This window comes from Rutidosis leptorrhynchoides, chromosome 7 (assembly GCF_046630445.1).
Source record: "Rutidosis leptorrhynchoides isolate AG116_Rl617_1_P2 chromosome 7, CSIRO_AGI_Rlap_v1, whole genome shotgun sequence".
NCBI classification, from domain to species: Eukaryota; Viridiplantae; Streptophyta; class Magnoliopsida; order Asterales; family Asteraceae; genus Rutidosis; species Rutidosis leptorrhynchoides.
Window position 1 is genome coordinate 57584810 of NC_092339.1, and position 26934 is coordinate 57611743.

Genomic DNA, 26934 nt, shown 5'->3' on the forward strand with positions numbered 1-26934 from the left:
AAATATCTTGTGTAAAATTGTATCGTATTTAATAGTATTTCCTAGTAAAATTTAATAGTATTTCATATACACCTCGCATAACTATCAAGTATTTTTGGCGCCGCTGCCGGGGAACTTAAAATCTAGCTTAAACGCCGGTAACGCAACGCTAATATATAAATAAAAAAAAGATTTTTATTTTTAGTTTACTTTTATAAAAATACGTTTCTGTAAAAATACGTTTTAAATATTCGAAAACATAAAAAGAAAACAAAAATATAAATATTTTTAAGAGTTTGTTAAATATTTAAGTTTTATAAAGTTTCTTTATTTTTATTTTATAAAAATATAAGTTTTATTTAAATATTTTGTGTTTATTTAAAACGTAAAATAAAAAACCAAAAAGAAAAAAAATATATATATAAATCTATTTTTAAGATTTTTATAAAATTATAAAGTATCTTATTTTTTTTAAAACATAAGTTTTTATTTCATTTATATAAATATTTTATTTAATTATTAAAAAAGAAAATAAAAAAAAAAACGAAACCTGTCGAAACCAGCCTGTCATCTGAATTTTCATATCCCGCGACTCGCGGAGTTTGAAGAAGAAAATACCGCGACTCGCGGAGCCGTCTGACACGGGCACACAGCAACCCTAATTTGGCATTTATTACGGAGTTTTAATTATTATTATTAATTAATTAATATTTAGGGTTAATTAATTTATTATTTAGTTTAAGATTTAATTAATTTGTAATAATTATTTTTAATTAGTTTTATTTATATATATAAAATTAATAGTTTTATAAAATAAATTAAATAAAAATAATATTTTTTATAAAAATTGTACTTTTTACAACTTTTAGTATATTTTTATATTTTGTCCCTTTTTATTCGTTTTAGCGTAATTTTTGTATTTTTCGCTCGTTTTTAGTTTTAAGCTTAGTTTTTGCCATAGTTATTTTTACTTTTAGATTTTTAGGCTTTGCCGTAAAATCTCTTAAGTACTTTTTCTTTAGACTAAGATTTAGGTGCTTTAGAATTTTGCGACGCCTTTTTAAGTTTTAATACCTTTTTAAGTTATTGCCATTTGGGATATAGTTTTACTCGTAAGCTTTAATATTTTTAGACGCAACTTTTAATTTTTAGTTTTTAGTTCCTTTTTAAGTTTCAACGCACTACTTTCTTATTTCTTATTTTTATTTTTCGACGCCTTTTACCTATGTATCAATTATCACTCCAATTAGTAATCTCAATTTGCAATTTTAATTTTAAATTAGTGATTGTAATAACGTTGGGTTAGTCGAGTATTTTAAAGTTTCATAGTCACTCTTTTTCTTTCTTATTTTTCGACGCCTTTTATTTTTCAACCCTTTTCTTTTTCGACCTTTTTCGACGCACTCTTTTTCTTTCTTATTTCTCGCAATTCTAGTTTTAGGACATAGATTTTTATTCTATTTCTTATCTAAATTTCTTAAAATTACGAAAATTTATTTTAAGTGGTTAAATTGATAGACATCAAAATTTTCTGGTTCGTAGTAATAGTTGGATTTGTACGTGGACCGGGTTATTGGAGCCAAACAGTACTCAATTATATTGAGACCAAACGAATCCTGCCCCTCTTCTGCATCTTTTGGCTATTCGAAACGTGGGCAAAATCAGAAAAGTCTATTAATTGGATAACTTATATAATTTTTCTTTCCTTTTAAAAACTAATAGGATATTCAGTGAATGCACCGAGCAAGACGTTCACCACCTTTTGTACGTTCACCACCTGTAACTCGATCAAGACATCTAGCTAATATTACCGCCATTGATTTTTCTTTAGAATCGTCATCCAGTCGACCAAGTACTCCAATTCAAATTTTCGATAATCCATTTTTTGAACCCGACCTCACAATTGAGAATCCGGAGAATATTCAGGGACAATTCATAGATCCTGAACCATTATTTTTTCCTCCGGAACCACCAATCATTCAAATAGAGATTGTTGAGGAACGAACCATTAAATCAGAATCCTCTAGTGATTCAGATTCAACAAATTCAATTATGGAGAATCTGGAACCTTTAAGTATGGAAGACCGAATGAGAGCTAAACGCACTAGCCAAGGTCACGCAATTACTCATCCAGACATTAATGCGCCAGATTATGAAATCAAAGGACAAATTCTACATATGGTGACTAATCAATGCCAATTTAGTGGTGCGCCGAAGGAAGATCCAAATGAACATCTTCGTACCTTTAATAGGATCTGCACACTATTTAAAATCCGAGAAGTTGAAGATGAACAGATATACCTCATGTTATTTCCCTGGACTTTAAAGGGAGAAGCCAAAGATTGGTTGGAATCGTTACCTGAAGGGGCGATTGACACATGGGACGTTTTAGTTGAAAAATTTCTTAAACAATTCTTTCCTGCATCTAAAGCCGTAAGACTTCAAGGAGAAATTGTTACGTTCACACAGAAACCGAATGAAACTCTATATGAGGCGTGGACTAGATTTGGAAAGTTATTAAGAGGATGTCCGCAACATAGTTTAGACACCTGTCAAATAGTACAAATATTCTACCAAGGATGCGACATCACTATAAGGAAAGACATCGATATAGCAGCTGATGGTTCTATTATGAAGAAAACCGAAAATGATGCTTATAAAATTATTGATAACACAGCTTCCCACTCACATGAGTGGCACCAAGAAAAAGATATCGTTAGATCATCTAAAGCAGCTAGAGCCGATTCTAGTCATGACTTAGATTCCATTTCCGCAAAGATAGATGCTGTCGAGAGACAAATGGAAAAGATGACTAAAGATATCCACTCAATACGAATTAGTTGTGAGCAGTGTGGAGGACCACATTTGACAAAAGATTGTCTTAGTATTGAACTAACAATGGAACAAAGAGAGAATATTTCATACATAAACCAAAGGCCTGGAAATAATTATCAGAATAATTATCAACCGCCAAGACCGATTTACAATCAAAACCAGAATTATAACCGAAATGTTCCATACAACAACCAACAAGGTCCTAGCAATCAATAAGTATCCAATAATACTTACAATCAGCAAAGACCTAATTTTCAAAACAAACCACCACAACCCGATGATAAAAAGCCGAATTTAGAAGATATGATAACGAAGCTAGTTGAAACTCAAACGCAGTTTTTCACATCTCAGAAACAAACCAATGAAAAAAATGCTCAAGCATTTAGAAATAAACAAGCTTCTATTCAAAACTTGGAACAACAAGTAAGTAACCTAGCAAGGTTAATAGGTGAAAAAAAACCGGGAAGTTTACCTAGTGATACAAATGCAAACCCCCGGAATGAAACAGCTAAAGCCATTACCACAAGAAGTGGTACAACACTTAAACCACCTGAAATACATGTAATTTCTGATGAAGCTATTCCTGCTCCACAAGAACCACAACCTGATCAAGATAAGGAAAAAGAACCGGTAGTCGAAAAGGTTAATGAAGATAACACAGTTAAGGATAAACCTTATGTTAAACCATACCAACCACCACTTCCTTACCCGAGTAAAATGAAAAAAGAGAAACTTGAAGCCGAGCAATCCAAATTCTTGGATATGTTTAAACAGATAAATGTAAATCTTCCTTTCATTGATGTGATTTCAGGAATGCCTAGATATGCTAAATTTCTAAAAGATCTAATCACAAATAGAAAGAAAATGGAAGAACTCTCGGCCGTTACTATGAATGCTAATTGTTCTGCAGTGCTGTTGAATAAGATACCAGAAAAACTATCTGATCCAGGAAGTTTCACAATTCCATGTTTTCTGGGTAGTCTTAGTTCAATAGAAGCATTGGCAGACTTAGGTGCTAGTATAAATTTAATGCCGTATTCACTATACGCTAAACTAGACCTTGGAGAATTGAAACCAACAAGAATAAGCATACAACTAGCCGATAGATTAATAAAATATCCTAGAGGGATAATGGAGAACATGCTAGTTAAAGTTGGTACTTTAGTATTTCCAGTAGATTTTGTTGTTCTGGACATGGAAGAAGATTCTCAAGTTCCTCTCATATTAGGAAGGCCATTCTTAAACACGGCTAAAGCAATGATAGACGTGTTTGGTAAGAAACTGACCCTAAGTATAGAGGACGAGAGTGTTACCTTTTCAGTTGATAGAGCAATGCAACAATCGCAATCTGCAGATGATACATGTTATTATATTCAAACTATAGATTCACATGAGAACTATTAGAAGAATTTCCAGAATTACAAGGAACAGGAGAATGTTCTTTAGGAGAAGGAACTGAACAAATTGATGAAACTGAAATGTTAGCTACACTAATAGCTAATGGATATGAACCAACAACAGAAGAAATTCAAATGCTAAAAGAAGAAGACAGATATCGATATAAATCATCAATAGAAGAACCTCCGACATTAGAGTTAAAGCCACTTCCAAACCATTTGGAATACGCTTATTTACATGGTGAATCTGAATTACCTGTAATAATATCGTCTTCTCTTACTGAAAATGAGAAATCTCAACTCATTTCTGTGTTGAAAGCTCATAAACCAGCCATTGCATGGATGATTCATGATATTAAAGGCATAAGTCCTTCGTATTGCACACATAAAATCCTTATGGAAGAAGGTCATAAAACGTATGTGCAACGCCAACGAAGACTAAATCCTAATATGCAAGATGTTGTTAAAAAAGAAATAATTAAACTGCTAGATGCAGGTTTAATTTATCCAATCTCTGATAGTCCATGGGTAAGCCCAGTTCAATGCGTACCTAAGAAGGGTGGCATGACTGTCATTACAAATGAGAAAAATGAGCTTATTCCTACTAGGACTGTAACAGGATGGCGTGTGTGTATTGATTATAGAAAATTAAATGACGCCACCAGAAAAGATCACTTTCCCTTACCTTTTATTGATCAAATGTTGGAAAGATTAGCCGGAAATAGTTACTATTGTTTTCTTGATGGTTTTTTCGGATATTTTCAAATTCCAATAGCACCCGAGGACCAAGAAAAAACCACATTTACGTGCCCTTATGGTACTTTTGCTTACAAACGCATGCCATTTGGACTTTGTAACGCCCCTGCAACCTTTCAAAGGTGCATGATGGCGATTTTTCACGACATGATAGAAGAATGCATGGAAGTTTTCATGGATGACTTTTCAGTCTTCGGTGATACATTTGAAACATGTCTAGCTAATCTTGAACGAATGCTTATTAGATGCGAACAATCAAATCTAGTATTAATTGGGAGAAATGCCATTTCATGGTTAAAGAAGGCATCGTTCTTGGACATAAAATTTCAAAGGAAGGAATTGAAGTGGATAGAGCTAAAGTAGATGTAATTGCTAAACTTCCACATCCCACCAATGTTAGAGGAGTTAGGAGTTTTCTAGGGCATGCCGGTTTTTACCGACGTTTCATAAAAGATTTTTCTAAAATTGCCACTCCTATGAATAATCTCCTAGAAAAGGATGCTCCATTCATCTTTTCAGATGAATGTATCAAATCTTTTAATATTCTTAAAGAGAAACTCACTAATGCGTCGATCATGAGAACACCAAATTGGAATCTACCGTTTGAACTTATGTGCGATGCAAGTGATTTTGCAATGGGAGCTGTTTTAGGACAAAGGATTGAAAAACGATTTCAACCTATATATTATGCTAGTAAGACGTTACAAGGAGCACAAACGAACTATAAAACTACTGAAAAAGAACTCCTTGCTATTGTCTTTGCTTTTGACAAATTTCGATCATATCTCGTTCTAGCTAAAACGGTAGTCTATACTGACCATTCTGCTCTTAGATACCTATTTTCGAAACAAGATGCCAAACCACGATTAATCCGTTGGATCTTACTCTTACAAGAGTTCGATATTGAAATCCGAGATAAAAGAGGAGCAGAAAATCTCGCCGCTGATCATCTTTCTCGTCTTGAAAATCTCGAATTAGAAGTTCTAAATGAATCGGCCATACAAAACAACTTTCCTGATGAATATCTATTGAAGATAGATTATAATGAAATACCATGGTTTGCAGACTATGCAAACTACTTAGTATGTGGATTCCTTGAAAAAAGATTATCGTACCAAAAACGAAAGAAATTCTTTAGTGATATAAAACACTATTTCTGGGAAGATCCACATCTGTTTAAAAGTTGTCCAGATGGAATAATACGCCGATGTGTATTCGGAGATGAAGCTAGTAAAATCTTAAACCATTGTCACACAGGACCAACAGGAGGGCATTATGGTCTCAACTCACAGCAAGAAAAGTTTATGATGCTGGATTCTATTGGCCTACAATTTACAAAGACGCACACCTTCTTTGCAAATCCTATGATGCTTGTCAAAGGGCCGGAAAAATAAGTCAACGTGATGAAATGCCACAAAATGTCATTCAAGTATGTGAAGTATTTGACATTTAGGGTATTGACTTTATGGGTCCATTTCCAAAATCTCATAATAATCTCTACATTCTCGTAGCCATTGATTATGTATCTAAATGGGCGGAAGCACAAGCTCTCCCAACTAACGATGCGCGAGTTGTAGTCAATTTTTTAAAACGTCTTTTTGCAAGGTTTGAAACACCGAAAGCTTTAATAAGTGATCGGGGAACTCATTTCTGTAACAATCAACTTGAGAAAGTTCTTAAAAGATATGGAGTAACTCATAAAATCTCCACCGCATATCATCCACAAATAAGTGGACAAGTTGAAAATACCAACCGAGCTTTAAAACATATTCTAGAAAAAACCGTAGGATCAAATCCAAAGGAATGGTCCATTAAGTTGGAGGATGCACTCTGGGCTTTTAGAACAGCCTACAAAACTCTAATTGGAACCACACCTTTTAGACTCGTTTATGGAAAAGCATGTCATCTTCCAGTAGAAATTGAACACAAAGCATTTTGGGCTTTGAAGACATGTAATCTTGATTTACATGATGCTGGACGTCTACGGTTAAGTCAATTAAACGAATTAGGAGAATTAAGACATGAAGCATATGAAAATTCGTTAATCTATAAGGAAAGAACAAAGAAATGGCATGATAAAAGAATAAGAAGTTCAAAAGAATTTAAAGAAGGAGACAGAGTTATTCTTTTCAATTCACGATTCAAGCTATTTCCTGGAAAATTGAAATCAAGATGGTCTGGACCATTCATAGTCAAAAGAGTTTTCCCATACGGAACAGTAGAATTAATAAATTCAAATGGGATTGAATTTAAAGTTAGTGGTCACAGAGTTAAACATTACATACATGGTCCGATGGAAGTTGACACTGAAGTTAATCATAATTTCACCACCCAAGAAAACCTTCAAAATGAAAACATAAATATGTTATCAACAACATATGAAAAATCAAAATTGGAATATAGGGAGGAGTCAAATTTGAGTGATGAAGAAGAATTCTTATACAAACCTCCCATTCCAAGAAACGAAGAAAAATGTGAACAAGAAGTTCAAATAGAAGTGAAAGAACCAAGAAAAGAACACCCGAAAAAGGTTTACAAACCAACTCGACTTACTAAAGCAGGAGACCCGGGTGAATTTTACATTTCTTGCTTGCTTAATGATGGTGCTCTATATAATGGACTCGCAGATTTAGGAGCAAGTGCAAATATTATGCCTCTTTCCTTATACAAAAGATTAGGCATGTGTAAATTAAAACCAACCAAAATAGGTATTCAATCATTTGACCAAACCATTAAACACCCGGTTGGAATAGCAAATAATTTACTTGTTAACGTAGGAAGTTTGACCTTTGTTGCAAACTTCATAGTGATTAATATGGAGGAAAACCTTGATATTCCTCTAATTCTAGGTCGCCCATTTTTAGCAACCACCGAGGCATTCATTGATGTAAGAGAAGGTAGAATGACACTTCGGGATGGTGATACATCGATCACCTTTGTGAACCGAAAGTTTAGATCTCTACCAACCAAAACTGTTAGACTAATAAAAACGCATAAGTGTGGGGAAGATGAAGAAACACTTAATAATGATCCAATCACAAAGAATACCGTTGATGATACGAAATTAGATGAACCCATTTTTAACAGTTCAACGAAGAAACTTTATAAACGGATTCACGATGCTAAGATTAAGGGAAACTTTAAGTTATGTAACCAATTAGTATCCAATTTATCGCCAAAACAAAAGGCGATGTTAGTTGAATTTGTGAAAGTTACGAAGGAAATCAGCAAATGGATTGAAGTAAAAGTCAAAGATATACAAGTTGTTGATGATTCAATTGAAAATAATGTTAATCACAATTTCAACTAAGTGTAGGGAGGTTTATGTATTTCTGTTAGAGTTAGATTTTCTATTTTCGTGTATTTCTCGAAAATGGAACCCGAATGGTCTTTCCCTAGCAGACCCTAAAGAACTAGTCTTCTCCCCCCATTCTGAATTTTTATTTTTTTTAGGTTTTTACGAAATGAAGACTTCCTGTGAACTAAACCATGGTCTAATGCTACACGCTTTGATCACTAAACGTAATAATGACACACTTCCGAGTGAAATAGTATCATTAATCAGAGGTAAATTGGACGGAGTAAGAAAAGAATCCAGATGCGAAGATAATAAGTCACAATTTGGTAAAGGAAAATCAAAATCCGCAGCGAAAAGAAGAGCACGACACCTTGAAAAATGTCACAAATGCGGAAAATGGTCACACGAAGGTAAATGTTCAAATAATCAAACCTATTCAAACACCGAATTTGTTACTTTATGCAGAGATGGACCGTTCATATGTTTAGAAGAAAAAACATTAAATGCTCGAGGTTACGCCTATGTAGCCATGGAAAATCAATTAGTCCGACTATCTTATGAGTGGGCTAGAGCATATCACTAAGAATACTATTTCACAGGTAAGTATGTACAGTTTTTTTATTTTTATTTTTATTTTTAACCTTTTGATAATAAACGCTAATTTGTTCGCTATAAAGTATTAAATTGGTATTTGATGAAATTAGGTCTTGCGACCGAAATTGTTAATATCATACAAAAATTTATTACATCACTGCGAAATTTAACGTTTATTCTTAAGGTATAAATATCTTTAATCAATCAACCCAAAATATTTTAAAAATTCGTCATGAGTTAAATTAGGTCATGGAACCGAAATTACTTTACCGAAAAGAGGGGCGCATATTTTTGATAATATTTGATTGATTAAAGTGGGATAAAAGCCAAAAAGATTTTTAATTTTATTTTTACCATGTTTTTAAAATTAATATATAAAAATTAAATTAATATTGTAAACTTCTTTAAAATTGTAAATATTTGAAAAATTAATCTTTTTAATATAAGTTTGTATGTATAAAAACAAAAATATAATATAAGTTTGGTGTGAATTTTTAATTTTATGCATTTTAAATTTAAGCTTGGTGTGAATTTTTAATATTAATTTTGAATTTTATGCATTTTTAATTTAAGTTTGGTGTGAATTTAAAAACAAAAATTTACTTTATTTCGCTAAATTAAAAATATGATTTTTAAAAATTCGTCGTGAGTTGAAGACTAGGTCTTTGAACCGAAATTGCTTTACCCAAGGGAGGGATGAGAACTTTTATTATCATTATTTTTAATCTTATTGAATTAAAGTATGCCAAAAACATTAAAAAAACCCAAAAATCTTAGCTTTTAAAACAACCGCTACAAAAAGATAAATTTTAAAATTTTATCGAGGAACGGACTAGGACATCGATCCGAAATGACCTCGTCCTAAATAACAAAGGAAACAAAATTTTAAAATTAATTACTTAATTATTTTATAAGTTAAAGATTGTTAAAAAAAATAAAAAAAATAAAAAATAAAAAAAATAAATTGCCGCGACTCGCGGAGTTTGAAAGAGTTAAGTGCCGCGACACGCGGAGCTTGCAAAATCCAGAAAAAATAATAATAAAAGGGCCAAACAGATCAGTCCCCAAACACCCACACCAAAATATACTGCGAAAAAACCCGAAAAACACACACAAAAATCGAATTTTTTGGCCATTTTTCATCAAATCTTTTATAAAATCATGTTGAGAAGGATGCTATCAAGGAATTACTCAAGGAAAACGGTAAATTTCTACATCAAAACACCCTTTAATCCGAAAATTAGTGTTCTTGAGCAATTTTATACCCAATTCGATTTTGATGCTTTTTAGTGTAATTATACTTAAATTGTTTGTGTATTATGCTTGTATAACCTAGATTGATGCTATTTAACATGATTAGAAGCCTTAAACTTCAAATTTTGAGTAATCTAGGGTTTGTGTTCTTGAGCAATTTGGGGCTTTTTGATATAAAAAGGTTATGGCCGATTTTTGTCATGAATTATTGCTAAATTAAGTAGTGTAACATGTTTAGGTAGTTAAATGATCCAAACTTTGAGCCTAAACATGATTTTTGAGAATTAAAGTGGACTTTTTCAAGTCTAAAATTCATGAACTTGATTTTTGAGAGATAATGCCATTTGAAACTTGTTTAATTGCTAATAATGATTATTTTGACATGTTATTTGAGTTGAATGCTTATGAACTTGACGAACATTTTCGTATATGCTTATTTGAAAAAGTGTAGATTTGATAAAAATATGAAAATGAGCATAAGTTTGATATAAATTGAACATGTCATTGTAATTATTTTGATTGATGATTTTGCTGACACTAATGCATATTTGGATGCACAAAAATTTTGTTTGACGTGTTTTGCAGACTGAAAGGGGTGAATCTTCATCCCAAGCTCGCAATGCTCCTCCTGAGAATGCGGAACAACAGGATGTCGATAACCATTACAAACAAGATATACATCATCCAGTTATGATATTTTCAGATATGCACGTGGAAAATTTGCACCCGAACTTGAGATTAGACAGACGTTGGATAGATTATCCAAAATACCAAAGGGGCTTGCATACTCTTCATTCTAAAGTTGTTGAAGTACCTAGGGTAATAGAATGGGGACCATTAGAAGCTGTAGAATTGGTCGAGCCAATTAGAGAATTACTTACACAGAGGTATGGTAATTCTACTTTTAACGATTGGGTACGATTATTCAACATGCGTAGACCTGTATATAAAGTATGGTGTGAAGAATTATTGTGTAGTATAGAAATAAATGATCGGGTAGCTAGTTTAACCGATCGATCTTTTATTAGATTTTTGTTAGGAGGTTCGATGCGCCACATGTCTCTACTAGACATGGCTCAGGCCTTACGTATATATACGCCTGAGGAGCTAGCATCTGCCGATTGTCGAGGGTTGATATTAAATGGTAGGAGGATAGACGAAAGTTTTGATACGCATGGTGTATGGAGTCAAATGACTAGCCATCACCGATTTAAAGGGGGAAATTACTCTTATTTGGATATAGATAGAGCTGAGTTAAGAGTAATTCACAGGTTTCTAGCGAACTCGATTACACAGCGAGGTAAAAATAAGGAAAAGGTAAATGAGCAAGATTTATTTTACCATATGTGTATTCGAGACCCACAAAGCGCTGTAAGTATACCTTATTGTGTGGGTTATTATTTATCAGCTATGGTTAGGGGGATGAGACCGCACAGTATAATAGGAGGTGGTATATTTATTACATTAATTGCTGAGTATCTCGATGTGGATATAAGTAGGGGGGATTATTAATCGAAGAACCAGAACCGCACGATACAATTGGTTTAAATGTATATCATGGTGCTAAGGTTTTGAAGAGGAGAAATAACGCCGCAGTAGCATATAATGGAAGGCATCCACAGGTTGAGAGAAATCAACAGCCAGGTAATGTGGGAGGGGGAAATAAAATGACAGAAATGCAAAGGTTTATAGCTTCGCAAGAGTATGAAAATGCTAGACATCGAGCATTTGAAGATTGGCAAGTTCATCAAAACCAAATCATAGCTCATTGCCAACATATAGGTAGAAACTATATTCCTACTCCAATTCCCATATTTCCTCCCTGGTCTATAGAGATGCAACCACCGTATCCTACTTATAACCCAGCTGAAGCATTTTATAACACATACGGTTATGCATGGAACCCCTACTGGTACCAGTAACAACCCTTGTTTATTTAGTTTTATTTATTTTATTTTTGTAATGTTACTACATTTAACACTTATGTTAATATTGTAACAGTTTTTATAATTTTCTAACTTTTATTTTTAGATTTTAATAATTTTTGAATGTGGGGTAATATACCAAACTTCAAAAATATGTATATATGTTTGCAGTTTATCTTATGTACACAACAGGGTAAAACAACGCATTTTCAAAGACTGGCATTAAGTTCAGCAAAAGCAACTAATTTTGACGACAAGATTAAAAATAAATGTGATGTAACAACAAGACGGAATGAACAAATGATGTGTACCATTTCTCATTCAACACAAACAACGATATGTTTGGAAACTTTGGTAAAATTTAATCATTTTTCTATGCTAATCACCCTCAATAATTCAAATTGTTACTGATTTCTTGCAAATGAGGGCATTGCAAGATCTTAAGTGTGGGAAGGGGTTAAATTCTTTCGGATTTTTAAAATTTTTACTTTATACACTTGGTTACCATTAGAAATACTAGTAAAGCAGTAGTTGTATTAGAATCTAGTGCTCTCTGATAATAAAGAACAGCCCTAGTCTTATATACTGACTACCCAATTCTAGTAAAATTTTTCAAAATTTTCAATTAAATGAACTCAAAATCATGTTTATACATATTTATGAATGATAAAACTAGGTGTTAACACCGAAATTATTGTTACCTCGGAAAGGACATAAATTGAGAAACAAACCAAAATGTTAGAATTCATTTAAAATGGAATAGAGGACAATAAAAAGGAAAATAAAAGCCAAGTGTGGGAAAATTTACTAAGTTATTTTAAACATATGTCACATATTTTTAAAGATACAAAATACTTTTGCTTTGGACTAAACTAAAATTTTTTACCCGATTTACTGTAAGAAAGATGGATCTACACAATGAATCAATTCCATCATTAAAAGGAAGTAAAGTCTTCCGAAAAAGAAACGCGCTTTTTGATTTAGGTCATGAAGTTATCGTCCAGACCAGCTGTAGGTTGACGAAAAATCTAGAAAAGTCATCACTAAAATCAGCAGGAAATCCACGGACCTCAGCATAAAACAGGGTCACCAAGTGGTCAGACTTATCCTAACCATGAGAGGATCTTTCTCGTAAAATGGGGAGGACGCCGTGCAAATTAGCTAGATAAGACTAATGAATCAGATCCCCAGAAAGGATAATCTCCTTAAAGATCAAAAATCAGCTTTTAAGACTGATATTACTCAATCCTTGAGATTGACCTTAAAGATTGAGAATTCAAACTCATGGAATTCAATGATATCTAAACTCGAGCTTGAACGAGAAAATATTTTGATCAAAATTACAAACCGATTTGTTTTCTAAAAACCCATTTTCAATGCGTTCATTACCATTGAACGTAAAATCCTAGGAATTCACCTGGAATTCATTAGGTCATCTGAACCAAATCGGGTGTCAACTGTAAGAACGTTGGTTGCATAGTATGGTCAAAGACAGGACCTTGTGCCAGACCGAAAAATTATAAGGGTGAGCTTTACTATTGCTCCTACCAAGGATAGTAATTGCGTCCGACACGTTATAGACCATAATTAAAAGCATGTCAGGGGACATTGCCTTAACAGTTGCTTGTTCAACGCTTTCCTTTATAACCGGACGGTAGTTTATCGAAAGGTAATATACGGAGCAAGTATACTGGACGTGTTGTTTTCCTAATACAAGGTTAGCAAGTGGGTGACACAAAACCATAAGTTTTGAGCTAAAATTTTCAAATCTGAAACCCACAAAACCTACAAAAATATTTTGCAAACACCCGTGAAGGGTTATTCCGGAAAACTTATCTAGGGTAAAAGCTAGATTTAATTTTCAAAAGATCAAATGTTTTCATAAAGATCCAATTTCCTTAATGGATCTAAATTTTTATAGTCATGTGGGACTGTAAACCACATCGTTACTACCATTGTTTATACCGCCGTAAAGAAATTACTGATGTACAAAGTGTGAAGAATAAAGAAGTGATTCTAGTATTTCAAAGACTATATTGCTTGAGGTCAAGCAACGCTCAAGTGTGGGAATATTTGATAATGCTAAAAATGAACATATATTTCATAGCATTATTCCTTAAGAAAGACAAGCTTTTAGTTGCAATTGTCCTATTTACAAGTGATATTCGGTTAAATAATAAAAAGTGAAGACAAAAGACAGATTTGACGAATTGAAGACGCAAACGATCAAAAAGCTCAAAAGTACAAAATACAATCAAAGAGGTTCCAATTATTGATAAGAAACGTCTCGAAATTACAAGAGTACAATATTCAAAATGTAAAGTACAAGATATTAAATTGTACGCAAGGACGTTCGAAAATCCGGAACCGGGACCAGAGTCAACTCTCAACGCTCGACGCAACGGACTAAAAATTACAAGTCAACTATGCACATAAATATAATATAATATTTAAATAATTCTTATAATTATTTATATATTATATAATATATTATAAACCGTCGGCAAGCTAGGAGCCAAGGCTGTGTGAGCTGGAAATACGAACTCCGCGAGTTGCGGAGTTTGAAGGCCAAAAATGCCGCGAGTTGCGGAGCTTCCCTGGATGAAAAACGCATTTTGATCGTAAAAATATCATATAATCTATCTCTCTCTCAATATATGTAAACGTATATATATATATATATATATATTTATATTTTAATTTTAATTTTAATTTTAAATCCTAATAATAAGGGTATGTTAGCGAATGTTGTAAGGGTGTAAGTCAAAATTCTGTCCGTGTAACGCTACGCTATTTTTAATCATTGTAAGTTATGTTTATATTATTTTCATTAATGTCTCGTAGCTAAGTTATTATTATGCTTATTTAATACCAAAGTAATCATGATGTTGGGCTAAAAATACTAAAATTGGGTAATTGGGCTTTGTACCATAATTGGGGTTTGGATAAAAGAACGACACTTGTGGAAATTAGACTATGGGCTATTAATGGGTTTTATATTAACTAAACAATACCTTGTTAATTTAATATACAAACTTATAATTCGACGTATTTATATATAACCACATACGCTTGACTGGGTACGGTGGGCGGGATATCTATAAATACCAATAATTATTCATTTTACCGGACACGGAACTGGATTAATAATTAATAGACTTGTTGAAACAGGGGTGAATTACATTCAAGGGTAATTGGTGTAATTGTTAACAAAGTAGTAAAACCTTGGTTTACACGCAGTCGATAACCTGGTGTATTCATTAAACAAAGTATTAAAACCTTGTTACAATTCGAATCCCCAATTAGTTGGAATATTTGACTTCGGGAATAAGAATAATTTGACGAAGGCTTTTGCTCTTTATATTTATGACTGATGGACTATTATGGACAAATCCGTATGGACATATTAAATAATCCAGGACAAAGAACAATTAACCCATGGGCATAAAACTAAAATCAACACGTCAAACATCATAATTACGGAAGTTTAAATAAGCATAATTCTTTTATTTCATATTTAATTTCCTTTATTTTATATTTAATTGCACTTCTAATTATCGCACTTTTATTTATTGTTATTGTATTTAATTGCACTTTTAATTATCGTACTTTTTAATTATCGCAATTTTATTTTATCGCACTTTTATTTATCGCAATTTCATTATCGTTATTTACTTTACGCTTTAAATTAAATCTTTTATTTATTTAATATTTTACATTAGGTTTTAACTGCGACTAAAGTTTTTAAAATCGACAAACCGGTCATTAAACGGTAAAAAACCCCTTTATAATAATAATATTACTTATATATATTTGTATTTTTATAAATTAAAACTAATATAGCGTTAAGCCTTGTTTAAAGATTTTTCCCTGTGGAACGAACCGGACTTACTAAAAACTACACTACTGTACGATTAGGTACACTGCCTATAAGTATTGTAGCAAGGTTTAAGTATATCCATTCTATAAATAAATAAATATCTTGTGTAAAATTGTATCGTATTTAATAGTATTTTATACCCCTTAGCTTTAACCATCATATTCTCAGTCCCAAAATAGTTAAAGTAAAAAGGGATGCTATAACTCACAGTGATAAGAGCGGTAAAGTCGATAATGAAAGTATGCAAGTAGTAAGTCGGTCCGAAAGGTCGTTGAAACGACCCGTCCATATTACTATAAACGCAGTACATTATTCATTGGTCCCATAGCGAGGTATTTGACCTCTATATGATACGTTTTAGAAAAATATTGCATTCATTTCATAAAAATCAAACCATTATTATACATAATGCATGTTTTAAACAAGTGAGCGATTATTTAAGAAATAATCCCCATGATACATCGGTTTCCAAATACTACATATGTGACATAACAATCGAATATAATACATGACAAGGGTTTTATTGAATGCAATACTTCATTTAAATAAAAGCATGAGACTCCATGCACAGCTTGCTCAGATAATGCAACAGCGGAAGACTTTCTTAAGGACCTGAGAATAAACATGCTTAAACAGTCAACACAAAGGTTGGTGAGATATATAGGTTTAGCATCGATATAAATATAGACCACAAGATTTTCATAGTTATAAATATATGTACACTGACAAGTGTATAAAAGTATTCTATAAGTTGTTGAGCGCTTCGGTAACCATACTTAACCATTAATGTGGCATATTCCCTTTATTATGAAATCTCCCTACACTGTACCAAGTGTAGTAAAAATGAAGTACTATGCAACCGTTTACGATACTAGAGCGACTAGCCCGGTTGGGGTTGTCAAACCCGATAGATCTATCAATAGGATTCGCGTATACATGTTCTTACAACATGTAAATATTAGTTACCAAGCTATTAGGGAAGATATGCAAAGTGGTACAACTCAACGTAGAATATATTTTAAGTACTTGTGTCCATGGCGTAAAACATAAAATGCATGTATTCTCATTCCAAAATATTTGTAGAGTTTAAAAATGGGACTATATACTCACGGTAGTAAAAGTATATTAATAATAAGTTTTTAAATTATTAAAAATATGGTCGTCGTCCTTGGATTCACGAACCTATAATAATAATAACGATTCAGATAATAATACATGTGAACAAAATTAATATAGCAAGTTCATATCATATATTCAATCACATGTGATTGTTTAAGTTTATATTTTCAATCACATGTGATTATTTATATTTTCAATCACGTGTGATTATTTAAGTTTATATTTTCAATCACATGTGATTATTTAAGTTGTCAAATTTAGTAGTCCAAAATAGTCCGAAAAGTCCAATAGTCCAATAATCGATATATATATATATATATATATATATATATATATATATATATATATATATATATATATATATATATATATATATATATATATATATATAATCTTAGAATTACCCCACGGCGTATTGTGTACGTATTGTCTTGCATCAATCCAGAGATGTATTGTATATGTATTGTCTTAGAATTAACTAAAACGTATTATGTACGTATTGTCTTAGGATTTATCAAAACGTATTGTGCACGTATTGTCATGGAACGTACCAAGATTATTATATATATACAATCTCGAAATTAATCAAGATTATAATATTTTGTTATACTAATGATAACATGTCCAAATATATATAGGATATAGGAAAAGTTAACAAGGATATGGTTAATATAGTTTTTATAATATAAATTTCATCCATACCACGTTAATTTTAGCAGGTTTTGTTTTGCTCGCCAAATATTTATTACAACTCCGTTTAAAGTGAATCAAATTGCTATGGATTCCTTAAGAAGTAAATTTTACAAAACCAATTCGAAAAGTTCATCCCAAGTAGTAATTTTTAGAGCTTTACCCTCTTTTTGTGTCGATGGACAGATTTGGAAAAATCCCAGCATCCACCCCATATACGATTTTTGATAAAATACTTCCACTTTGTCTAAAATCATGAAAAAAATACTGGAAATCTTATTTACATATATTAACATATTCCAAAGTCTTAGTCTCGAACTCAAAGTCTGAGATAGGTTTTTAATTCCCAACCCAAAACAGCCCGCTTTTTACTGAATGGAGATTAAAAGATATATGTTAAGTTTCAAGGTGTTCTTCATATGTACAAGTTATAAGTTCTTATATTAACTTAATATAACATCATAATACATATAAATAAGTATTATTAGAGTTAAGTTAGAAAGATTAGATTAGTTTTTCAAACAAGTTTAGAATCAACTAAACTATGTTCTAGTTTATAAACTCTTATATAGATAGCTATAAACATATGAATTGAACAAGAGTTGAAGTAGAGTTTTTACCTCAAGTTTAGAATATAAAGTTGCTGGAAAGAAGTAGTAGAACAAAACTTGAGAGAGTTCTTGCAAGTGTGTGTGAAAATTGGAAGTAAAATTTGAAAAATGAATGTGTAAAAATGAGTTAGAAATGGTGCTTATTTATAGGCTTGAAAATTTGGCTTTTAGTGAAAATATCTAAGATAAGTTAAAATGTATTAAGTCATGGATGACATATTAAATTGATTATATCATGGATGACATATTACACAAATAATTGCAGATTTCTATTGGTATATACTAATAGTAAATACTTCTAGAAGCTGTGTATAATACGGGTAAAAATACCGTATGAATGCGAGTAGAATTCTTGAGAAAATTGAACTGAAATACGAGTATAGCTATCCTTTATATGTATTGGTATATTATAAAGTGTATTCAATACTTGTAAGGATGTATTTACACTCGTAATACATTATATGTAAATACATTTTAACATAAGTTAATTACGTCGTTTAAATAGTAACATATATATTGTTCAAAAACTCTTTAAATTAGTAGTATGAAAATATATATACAATACTTTGTTAATATACTTAATGAGATATTTAATTATCATATTTTCAAGTTAAATATATATATAAATCCATATATATACACAATAATTAAACAATTAAACAATTAAATCAAGTTATGACGTTCGTGAATCGTCTGAATAAAAGGGTGAACAAAAGCTTGTGTAAAACTCTTTCCGAAGGTTCAAGATTTATTAAAAATTCATTCCTTATCAAGTCGGAATTATATAAAGATTAAGTTTAAATTTGGTCGGAAATTTCCGGGTCGTCACAGTCGTCAACCTAAGTCAAAGGTTACTAGGTCAGTATGTTATCCTCATAAGTTCTAATAGTGCATAAAATAAGTTTAAGTGTCATCATCATCATCATTCATCATCATAAAAGCTAAGTAAGTTTGACAAGAATAGAGATCGAAACAATAGGCTGACTTCGGTCAGCTGCTACGAACTCTATAAAAAACTAAAAGACGCATAATCAGTGGCTATGGCTCCGTATATGAGTCCCCTAGTTGCTGACCAATATCCAGAACCAAACTCATCTTCGTTTGACCGTGGCGACGGTTTAAGTGCGAGTAGGTCAGAAATTTCAGCACAACGTTAATAGGGTGTAGTGACTTTCGGAAGGCCATAAATCCTAAACCGTAACTCGGATTAAGACGAGGTCTAAACGGAAAATCATCTACTCGAACCGAACTAACTGAAAATTAACTTTCCAGTAGACCAAGTGGTCTGATCAGATCCCGAAAACAGTAAGCAAGGTGCTCCAGTGGGGTTCTTAGTGCTTGATGCTCATCACGGTTCTCATCCTTGATGATTGTAGCTTCAAGTGTACAACTCGTTGATGGGTTAGCATCACCTTGACCAAGATTCTACCATCAACATACAATATGTTAAGACCAAGTAAGAACACAACTCATTTAAGAGTCTTAGATGGATGATGAACCAAGGTTACATCATATTCTTAGTCTTAACACAATTACAAGTTACATTTACAACTAAAGCTACAAACTTTACTTCAATCAAGCAAGTATGAACATAATCTAAGTCAAATGAAGTAATGGAACCCTAAGCTAGAGAGCTTGGATCCCTTTCACACAAGTTATAAGGTCACAAAGCTAGAAAGCTTGAACCTTTAGTGTTCTTGAAGAACTTGAAGCATAAAGATTAGATCTTTAAGTTACATGAAGACCATAAACACAAGTTTTGATCTTTATAACAAAATAATGAGATCATAAGCTAGGAAACTTAGATCCAACAAAAGATATGAAGATTCAAGCTATAAAGCTTGCATCTTGGTTGTTCTTGAAGATCTTGAAGCATAAAGCTTGGATCTTTAAGTTACATGAAGATTACAAACACAAGTTTGAATCTTTATAACAAAATAACAAGATTAAAGTTAAAAGATATAGATCTACAAAGTAGGTGAAGATTCAAAGCTAGAAAGCTTGAATCTTCCATGTTCTTGAAGGATTCAAATCAAAGTTTGAATCTACAAGATGTAATCAAGATCAAAGCTAAAAAGCTAGACCCATGATGATGATGATGATGAATTTGTGAGAAAGAGAGGAAGAAGAAGAAGAAAAATCAATACTTACACTTTTTAGAGAGAGAAAGAACTAGAGAAAGAATTAGAGAGTGAGTGTGTGTGAATTACAAATGAAAGCAAGTGTAAAATGGATGGAATAAGGCTTGTATTTATAGGTGAATGAGGTGAGGGGAGGGGGGTTTGGCCGTGATTTTTAGAGGGGGACAAGGGAGACCAACTTTTGCTTTTTGGTTAATGGTTGTCTAAAGTTGGTGCTTATGTTAGGATCCCATGCAACATTAAGGATAATACTTGACATAAATGCTAGCATGTTCCCTCTAATAAATGGAAATTTGTCTTACATAATAATGGGTCACTAGCTATTAATAATTGGGCTAATTAAATAGTCCACTAACTAGTGTAGGGTGGGCTAAGGCCCAACAAGGTAGAAAGTCCAACAAGACTAACTAGTAAGCATAAGAAAATTACTACGCGTAATTAAGCATCTAAAAACCCAAGTAATTATTATTATGAAATAATAATTAAGATTTCGTAGTCATAATATTCCGATTATGACAAAAATTAAACGTGTACGCAGTACGCAGTTTGTTCGTAACGTCAAGTGACACTAACGGTCATAAAGGCTTCCGGTGATCAAGTTAAGTATCCTACGTACTTAAAGGTACGTTTTAATATAAATGAAATAAGCCATGTGTATAAAGATTCCAGAGTATAAAGTAGCACAGTACGCACAAATACGTAGTTTCGCAAAAACACAAGGCACAAAAGCAAGTCGAAAAAGTCGGGTCGTTACATTACCCACCTGTTAATAGAAATTTCGTCCCGAAATTTAAGCTGAGGCAGGTGTTGGAGTCGGGAAAAGGTGAGGATACTTCTGCATCATTTGATCCTCTCGTTCCCAAGGAAACTCGGGTCCATGTTTGGCATTCCATCGGACTCGGACAATTGGAATTTTATTGTGCTTCAAAGTCTTAACCTCACGGTCCATGATTTTGACAGGTTCTTCCACAAAGTGGAGTTTTTCATCAATCGTAAGTTCCTCCAGTGGTATAACAAGTTCCGGTTCAGCAAGACATTTCTTCAAATTCGACACGTGAAAAGTAGGGTGAACTGCGGTCAACTGAGTCGGAAGATCCAAATGGTAAGCAACGGGTCCAACACGCTCCAAGATTTCTAAAGGACCAATATATCGCGGGTTTAACTTTTCGCGCTTTCCAAAACGGATCACACCTTTCCAAGGTGCGACTTTCAACATTACACGGTCATCCACGTTGAATTCGAAGTCTTTACGTTTAAGGTCGACATAACTCTTTTGGCGATCACGGGCCGCCTTAAGTCTCGCTTGAATTTGGACAATCTTCTCGGTTGTTTCATGGACTACCTCGGGTCCGGTGATTTTCTTTTCGCCTACTTCGGCCCAACAAATAAGATAACGGCATTTGCGACTATACAACGCTTCAAAAGGTGCGGCATTAATACTCGAATGATAACTGTTGTTGTAAGAGAATTCAGCTAGCGGAAAATATCTCTCGCAAGCCTTTCCGAACTCAATAACACAAGCACGCAACATGTCCTCTAAAGTCTGAATCGTTCATTCGCTCTGACCGTCGGTCTGTGGGTGATACGCGGTGCTCATGTCGAGACGAGTTCCCAAGGCTTCTTGCAAAGAACGCCAAAATCTGAAGGCAAAACGGGTATCGCGATCTGAGATAATCGATAAGGGCACACCATGACGGGATACAACCTCTTTGATGTATAGTTGAGCGAGTCTCTCCATCGTATCCGTTTCCTTCATGGCTAAGAAGTGTGCTGATTTAGTAAGTCGGTCAACGATAACCCAGATGGTATCATAACCGCCTACCGTCTTTGGTAACTTTGTAATGAAGTCCATCGTTATCCTTTCCCACTTCCATTGCAGGATTTCCGGTTGTTGAAGTAATCCAGATGGCCTTTGATGTTCGGCCTTAACTTTCGAGCAAGTCAAATACTTACCAACGTAAGTTGCAACATCCTTCTTAAGATTAGGCCACCAATACTGTTCCCTGAGATCGTGGTACATTTTACCAGCTCCTGGATGAATCGAATACCGTAACTTGTGGGCTTCGTCTAGAATAAGGCTCCGTAGATCCCCATAACTAGGTACCCAAATCCTTCCGACAAAGCATCGGAGTCCAGTCTCCTTAACCTCGAATCGTGAAACGAGAATTTTCAAGTGTTCTTTAGAAATATTCTCCTCTTTGAGAGCCTCATCTTGGGCTACTCGGATCTGGCTATTGAGATTTGAATGAATGATGATGTTCAAGGCGCGAACACAAAGAGGTACCATCCTCTCCTTCCGGCTCAGGGCATCGGCTACAACATTTGCCTTTCCAGGATGGTAACGAAGTTCACAATCATAGTCGTTCAATGTCTCGATCCATCGTCGCTGCCTCATGTTCAGTTGTTTCTGATCGAATATGTGCTGGAGGCTTTTGTGGTCGGTGAAGATGGTACTTTTAGTTCCATAAAGATGGTACTTTAGTTGACAAGAAGCATAGGCAATAACCTTCGATCTTTGCATCAATACGCAACCAAAACCATTTTTCGAGGCATCACAATATATGACGAAATCATCACTGCCTTCAGGAAGAGATAACATAGGTGCTGTAACACCCCGCCAAAATCGCCACTGACGCGGATGTTAACTCTGGTCCGAGTGTTCGGTTTGACTTCTAAGTATCAGCAGAGTTCTACAGCGGAAGCAAAGTATCTAAGTACCTGAGACAAAACATGCTTAAAAGTGTCAACCAAAATGGTTGAGTGAACAACATAGGTTTAATAATCATAACAAGTTTTAGACCACAAGATTTAAATAAGCGGTTTAATCAGTTCGGTAGTAGTGCTGGTGTATATGATATCCATACTAACCATAAGTTACCCTAAACACATCACGTTCGTGTCATTCATCGTTATTATGTATCCATTGACCAGCGGTCATCCGGATAGAGACATCACCCTCAATAGCGCTATCATAATAACTAAGCTTACCAAATTCTAGTAATTAACGATATCATGGTAGGGATTAAGCATGAATCAAAGCATGTTAGCAACAGTTTGAACTGATCAAAATAAAGTTTGAGTACTTGTGTCTAAGCGTAAAACAGTTTAAAAGCAAGCATGTGTCTCACCCCAAAGTTATAAAACAGTTAAGAAATAGTAAAAAGAGGGGCTATGAAGTTCACCTTAATAGCAGATAGATATTCCACGCAAGTTATATGATCGGAGGGTTGAACACGGAGATCTCAACCTAGAGATATTATGTTCGATTAGTTAATGTCTAATAGACATAAAGTTTGTTTATTAATATAGCAAACTATATTAACAGTGACCGTTTTCGAGAAAAGTTATATTTATATAAGTGATAATATACTTAGTGTACTTTAGTGTTACTATGTAATTAGGTGTGTAAGTTATAATAGTATTAGTATCTAGTTAATCAGCTATTATGTATACTTGCTCATTATATGTTACATAGATAATATACACCTATGTGATACATACATATATATTCTTTATTCATTATTATTCATGTATGTATTCATAACTATATGGTATATACGTACTAGGTGTAGGTGTTACATATAGATCAGTGTAAGATGATACGTATATATACATACTTATTACTTTTATTATTATGTTTACTAATCGCATATAACTTACATAATGCACATTCATTCATTCTTACACACGTACATATACATACATATATACATATACATATACACGAATGTATATATTTACATATACACACACACATATACCTACAATGTATACATGCACACACGTATGTATGCATGCATGCATGCACGTATACCATGATCATAAATATTTTACTAATCCATAATCATAACCTTTTATCATAATCTTAACATAGTAACATTCACATGAGATCATAAGCCTAATAATTATTCATAACCTTCATTATATCTTTAATCAAAATCTTTATCTATTTTCATTAACTAGCTTATTAGCTTTTCACATAAAATCATAAACTTCATTATCTTTTATCCATATTTCATTAATTCTCCTACCTTCACCTACATAAAATCATAATCATAATACTAGTTCATACCTTTTTACCATCACCATTATCTTTATTACTAATAATCATAATCTTACAACTATTATCATTTTCTAGCTTATTAATCAAAACACTAATCTTTCATTATAACTAATTAATCTCCTAGCTTACTTACATAAAATCATAATCCTTTAATCATAAATCTTTATCATAATCAAATTCTTATAATTACACTTTTATCATAACATCATAACCTACTTCTATCATTATCCTAATAACATTACCCATCACTATATCATAATCTTCTTGTTAACTTGACATGATTAACATCATTAACAATACATTTATATTCTTATTATTATGATCATGCATCCTTTATCTTTAACCATATCCATATCAATATTTACTCATGATCTTAACTTATTAATCATATTCATTATCATTATCCCCATTCTTATTAATCTTCAACACAATCTCATTAATCAACTTTTATCAATCTTTTTAACTTATTCATAATACTTCATAATCATACATAGTTCATAATACTTTTAATCTTATTCATACATAAATATTTTAACTAACTCATGTCATTATTATTATTATTCATTAACTTATTCTTATTAACAATGATACTTAAAGTAAATAAATTATGAGTAACATGAAGCTAGGGTGTAGGGCTACCTTATGAAGATTAAGTCTAAGATTGATGATGAATGTGGTGCGAACAGGAAAACAGAAACCAGCTGCAACTTTTGACCCAAAACAGATGGGTTTTTGAGCTCATTACACACGACAGCAGTAGCAAGAGATCAACAGAAAAATGCAGCAACAATAGCACTTCTCTTGGGCTGTTTTGTTCACGCACACAGTAAGGAAAACCAGTAAGAACCAGGCAGCAAAAACAGCTACACAGGTCGATCTTAGGGCTGTAACAGGTGGTGACACAGCTGCAATATTGCAGCCTGCTGGGTTTTTAAAAAAAAGAGCAAGAAAACAGCAACAAATTCGACCCAATTGGGTATGTTTTACTCGACAGAAACAGCAAGAAAAAGCAGCAAAACAGGAGATTAAAGGGACTGTTTGGGTGTCGAGTTTACAGCAGAAAACAAGCAGGTTTAATGGAGGTTTAGAGGCTGAGTTTGGTGGCGAAACAACAACAGGAGAATAACAGGTATTTTAGTCGATTGCAAGAGGTTGTTTTGAGGGTTTATCTAGTCGACAAAAAGCAGACTGGATGGTGTCTGATTTAGTCGACACAATTAGAGGGAAAACAGGAGATTTAGTCGACAATGTACAGGCTGGATATTAATTAGTTTGTGATGCAGTTTAGGGAATTCATGAGGGTTTATATAAGCTATTTGAGTTTCCTAATCCTACCCAAATTACTTGAAGATTAAGGACTTGAATTAGTATTGAACTAGGATTGTTAATGCTTAAAGATCAAGTTGTTTCCTATTTTATTTCTTTTAATTCTATTTTATATGTCCTAGCCGAGATTTTATGCTAATACATATTGTTTGCTTATTTTTTTTTATAAAAAAATGGCATTTTTATTTATTTATGTATTTTATATATATATATATATATATATTTTTTATAATTAATATTAGGGTTACATTTTATTTAATTACTAACCCCTAACTTTTATTAATTTTCTTAAGTTCCAATTAGTTTACATAAATTCTTATTTGTTTAAATCTTATAAATATTGTCACATTTTAATTTATTATATATTATTTATATTATTTATTTAGTATTTGGGTTAGGGTTTAATATTCAATATTAAATGCTATTAGGGTTTCGTATTTAATGTATAGGGTTAGGTTTAGGGTTTTATATAATATTAGGGTTTTAACAATACTTACGATCATCTAATGAAAGCATAAATGTTCGTTTGTCGAAATGGATAACAACCCTAATGATGATGCACAAAATATGACATTGAAACCCTAAGGATAACTTGGTAAATTCAGATGGGAAAAGTGAGGGTTGTTATAGGTGCGGTGGTCAATTTCTGCTTCAAGTTTTGTAATGCTGATTCGTGTTCTTTTTCCCAAACGAACTTCTTCCCTTTGTGAGTCAGCGCAGTCAAAGGACACGCAATCAGGTAGAAACCTTCAATAAATCTTCGGTAGTAACCGGCAAGACCTAGAAATTGGCGGATGTGAGTCGGAGTAGTGGGGGTTTCCCACTTGCTGATAGCTTCGATCTTTGCAGGATCAACTTTGATACCTTGATCACTCACAATATGACCCAGAAATTGGACTTCCTTCAACCAAAATTCACTCTTGGAGAATTTGGCATAAAGTTGCTCTTGTCTCAAGAGTTCCAACACTAGTCGAAGATGTTGTTCATGTTCTTCTTCACTTCGAGAATAGATGAGGATATCATCTATAAAAAACGATAACGAACTTGTCCAGATATGGCTTGCATA

General features: G+C 32.9%; 1 protein-coding gene across 1 annotated transcript in view; it reads left to right on the forward strand.

The window, feature by feature from the left end:
- The window catches only part of LOC139859266 (uncharacterized), a 38891-nt gene extending 13223 nt beyond the window's left edge, over window positions 1–25668 (forward strand). The window contains exon 4 of the mRNA XM_071848063.1: window positions 25370–25668. Within this exon, the coding sequence (XP_071704164.1) occupies window positions 25370–25668 (299 nt within the window). The remainder of the gene's footprint in view (window positions 1–25369) is intronic.
- Window positions 25669–26934: the final 1266 nt, after the last annotated feature.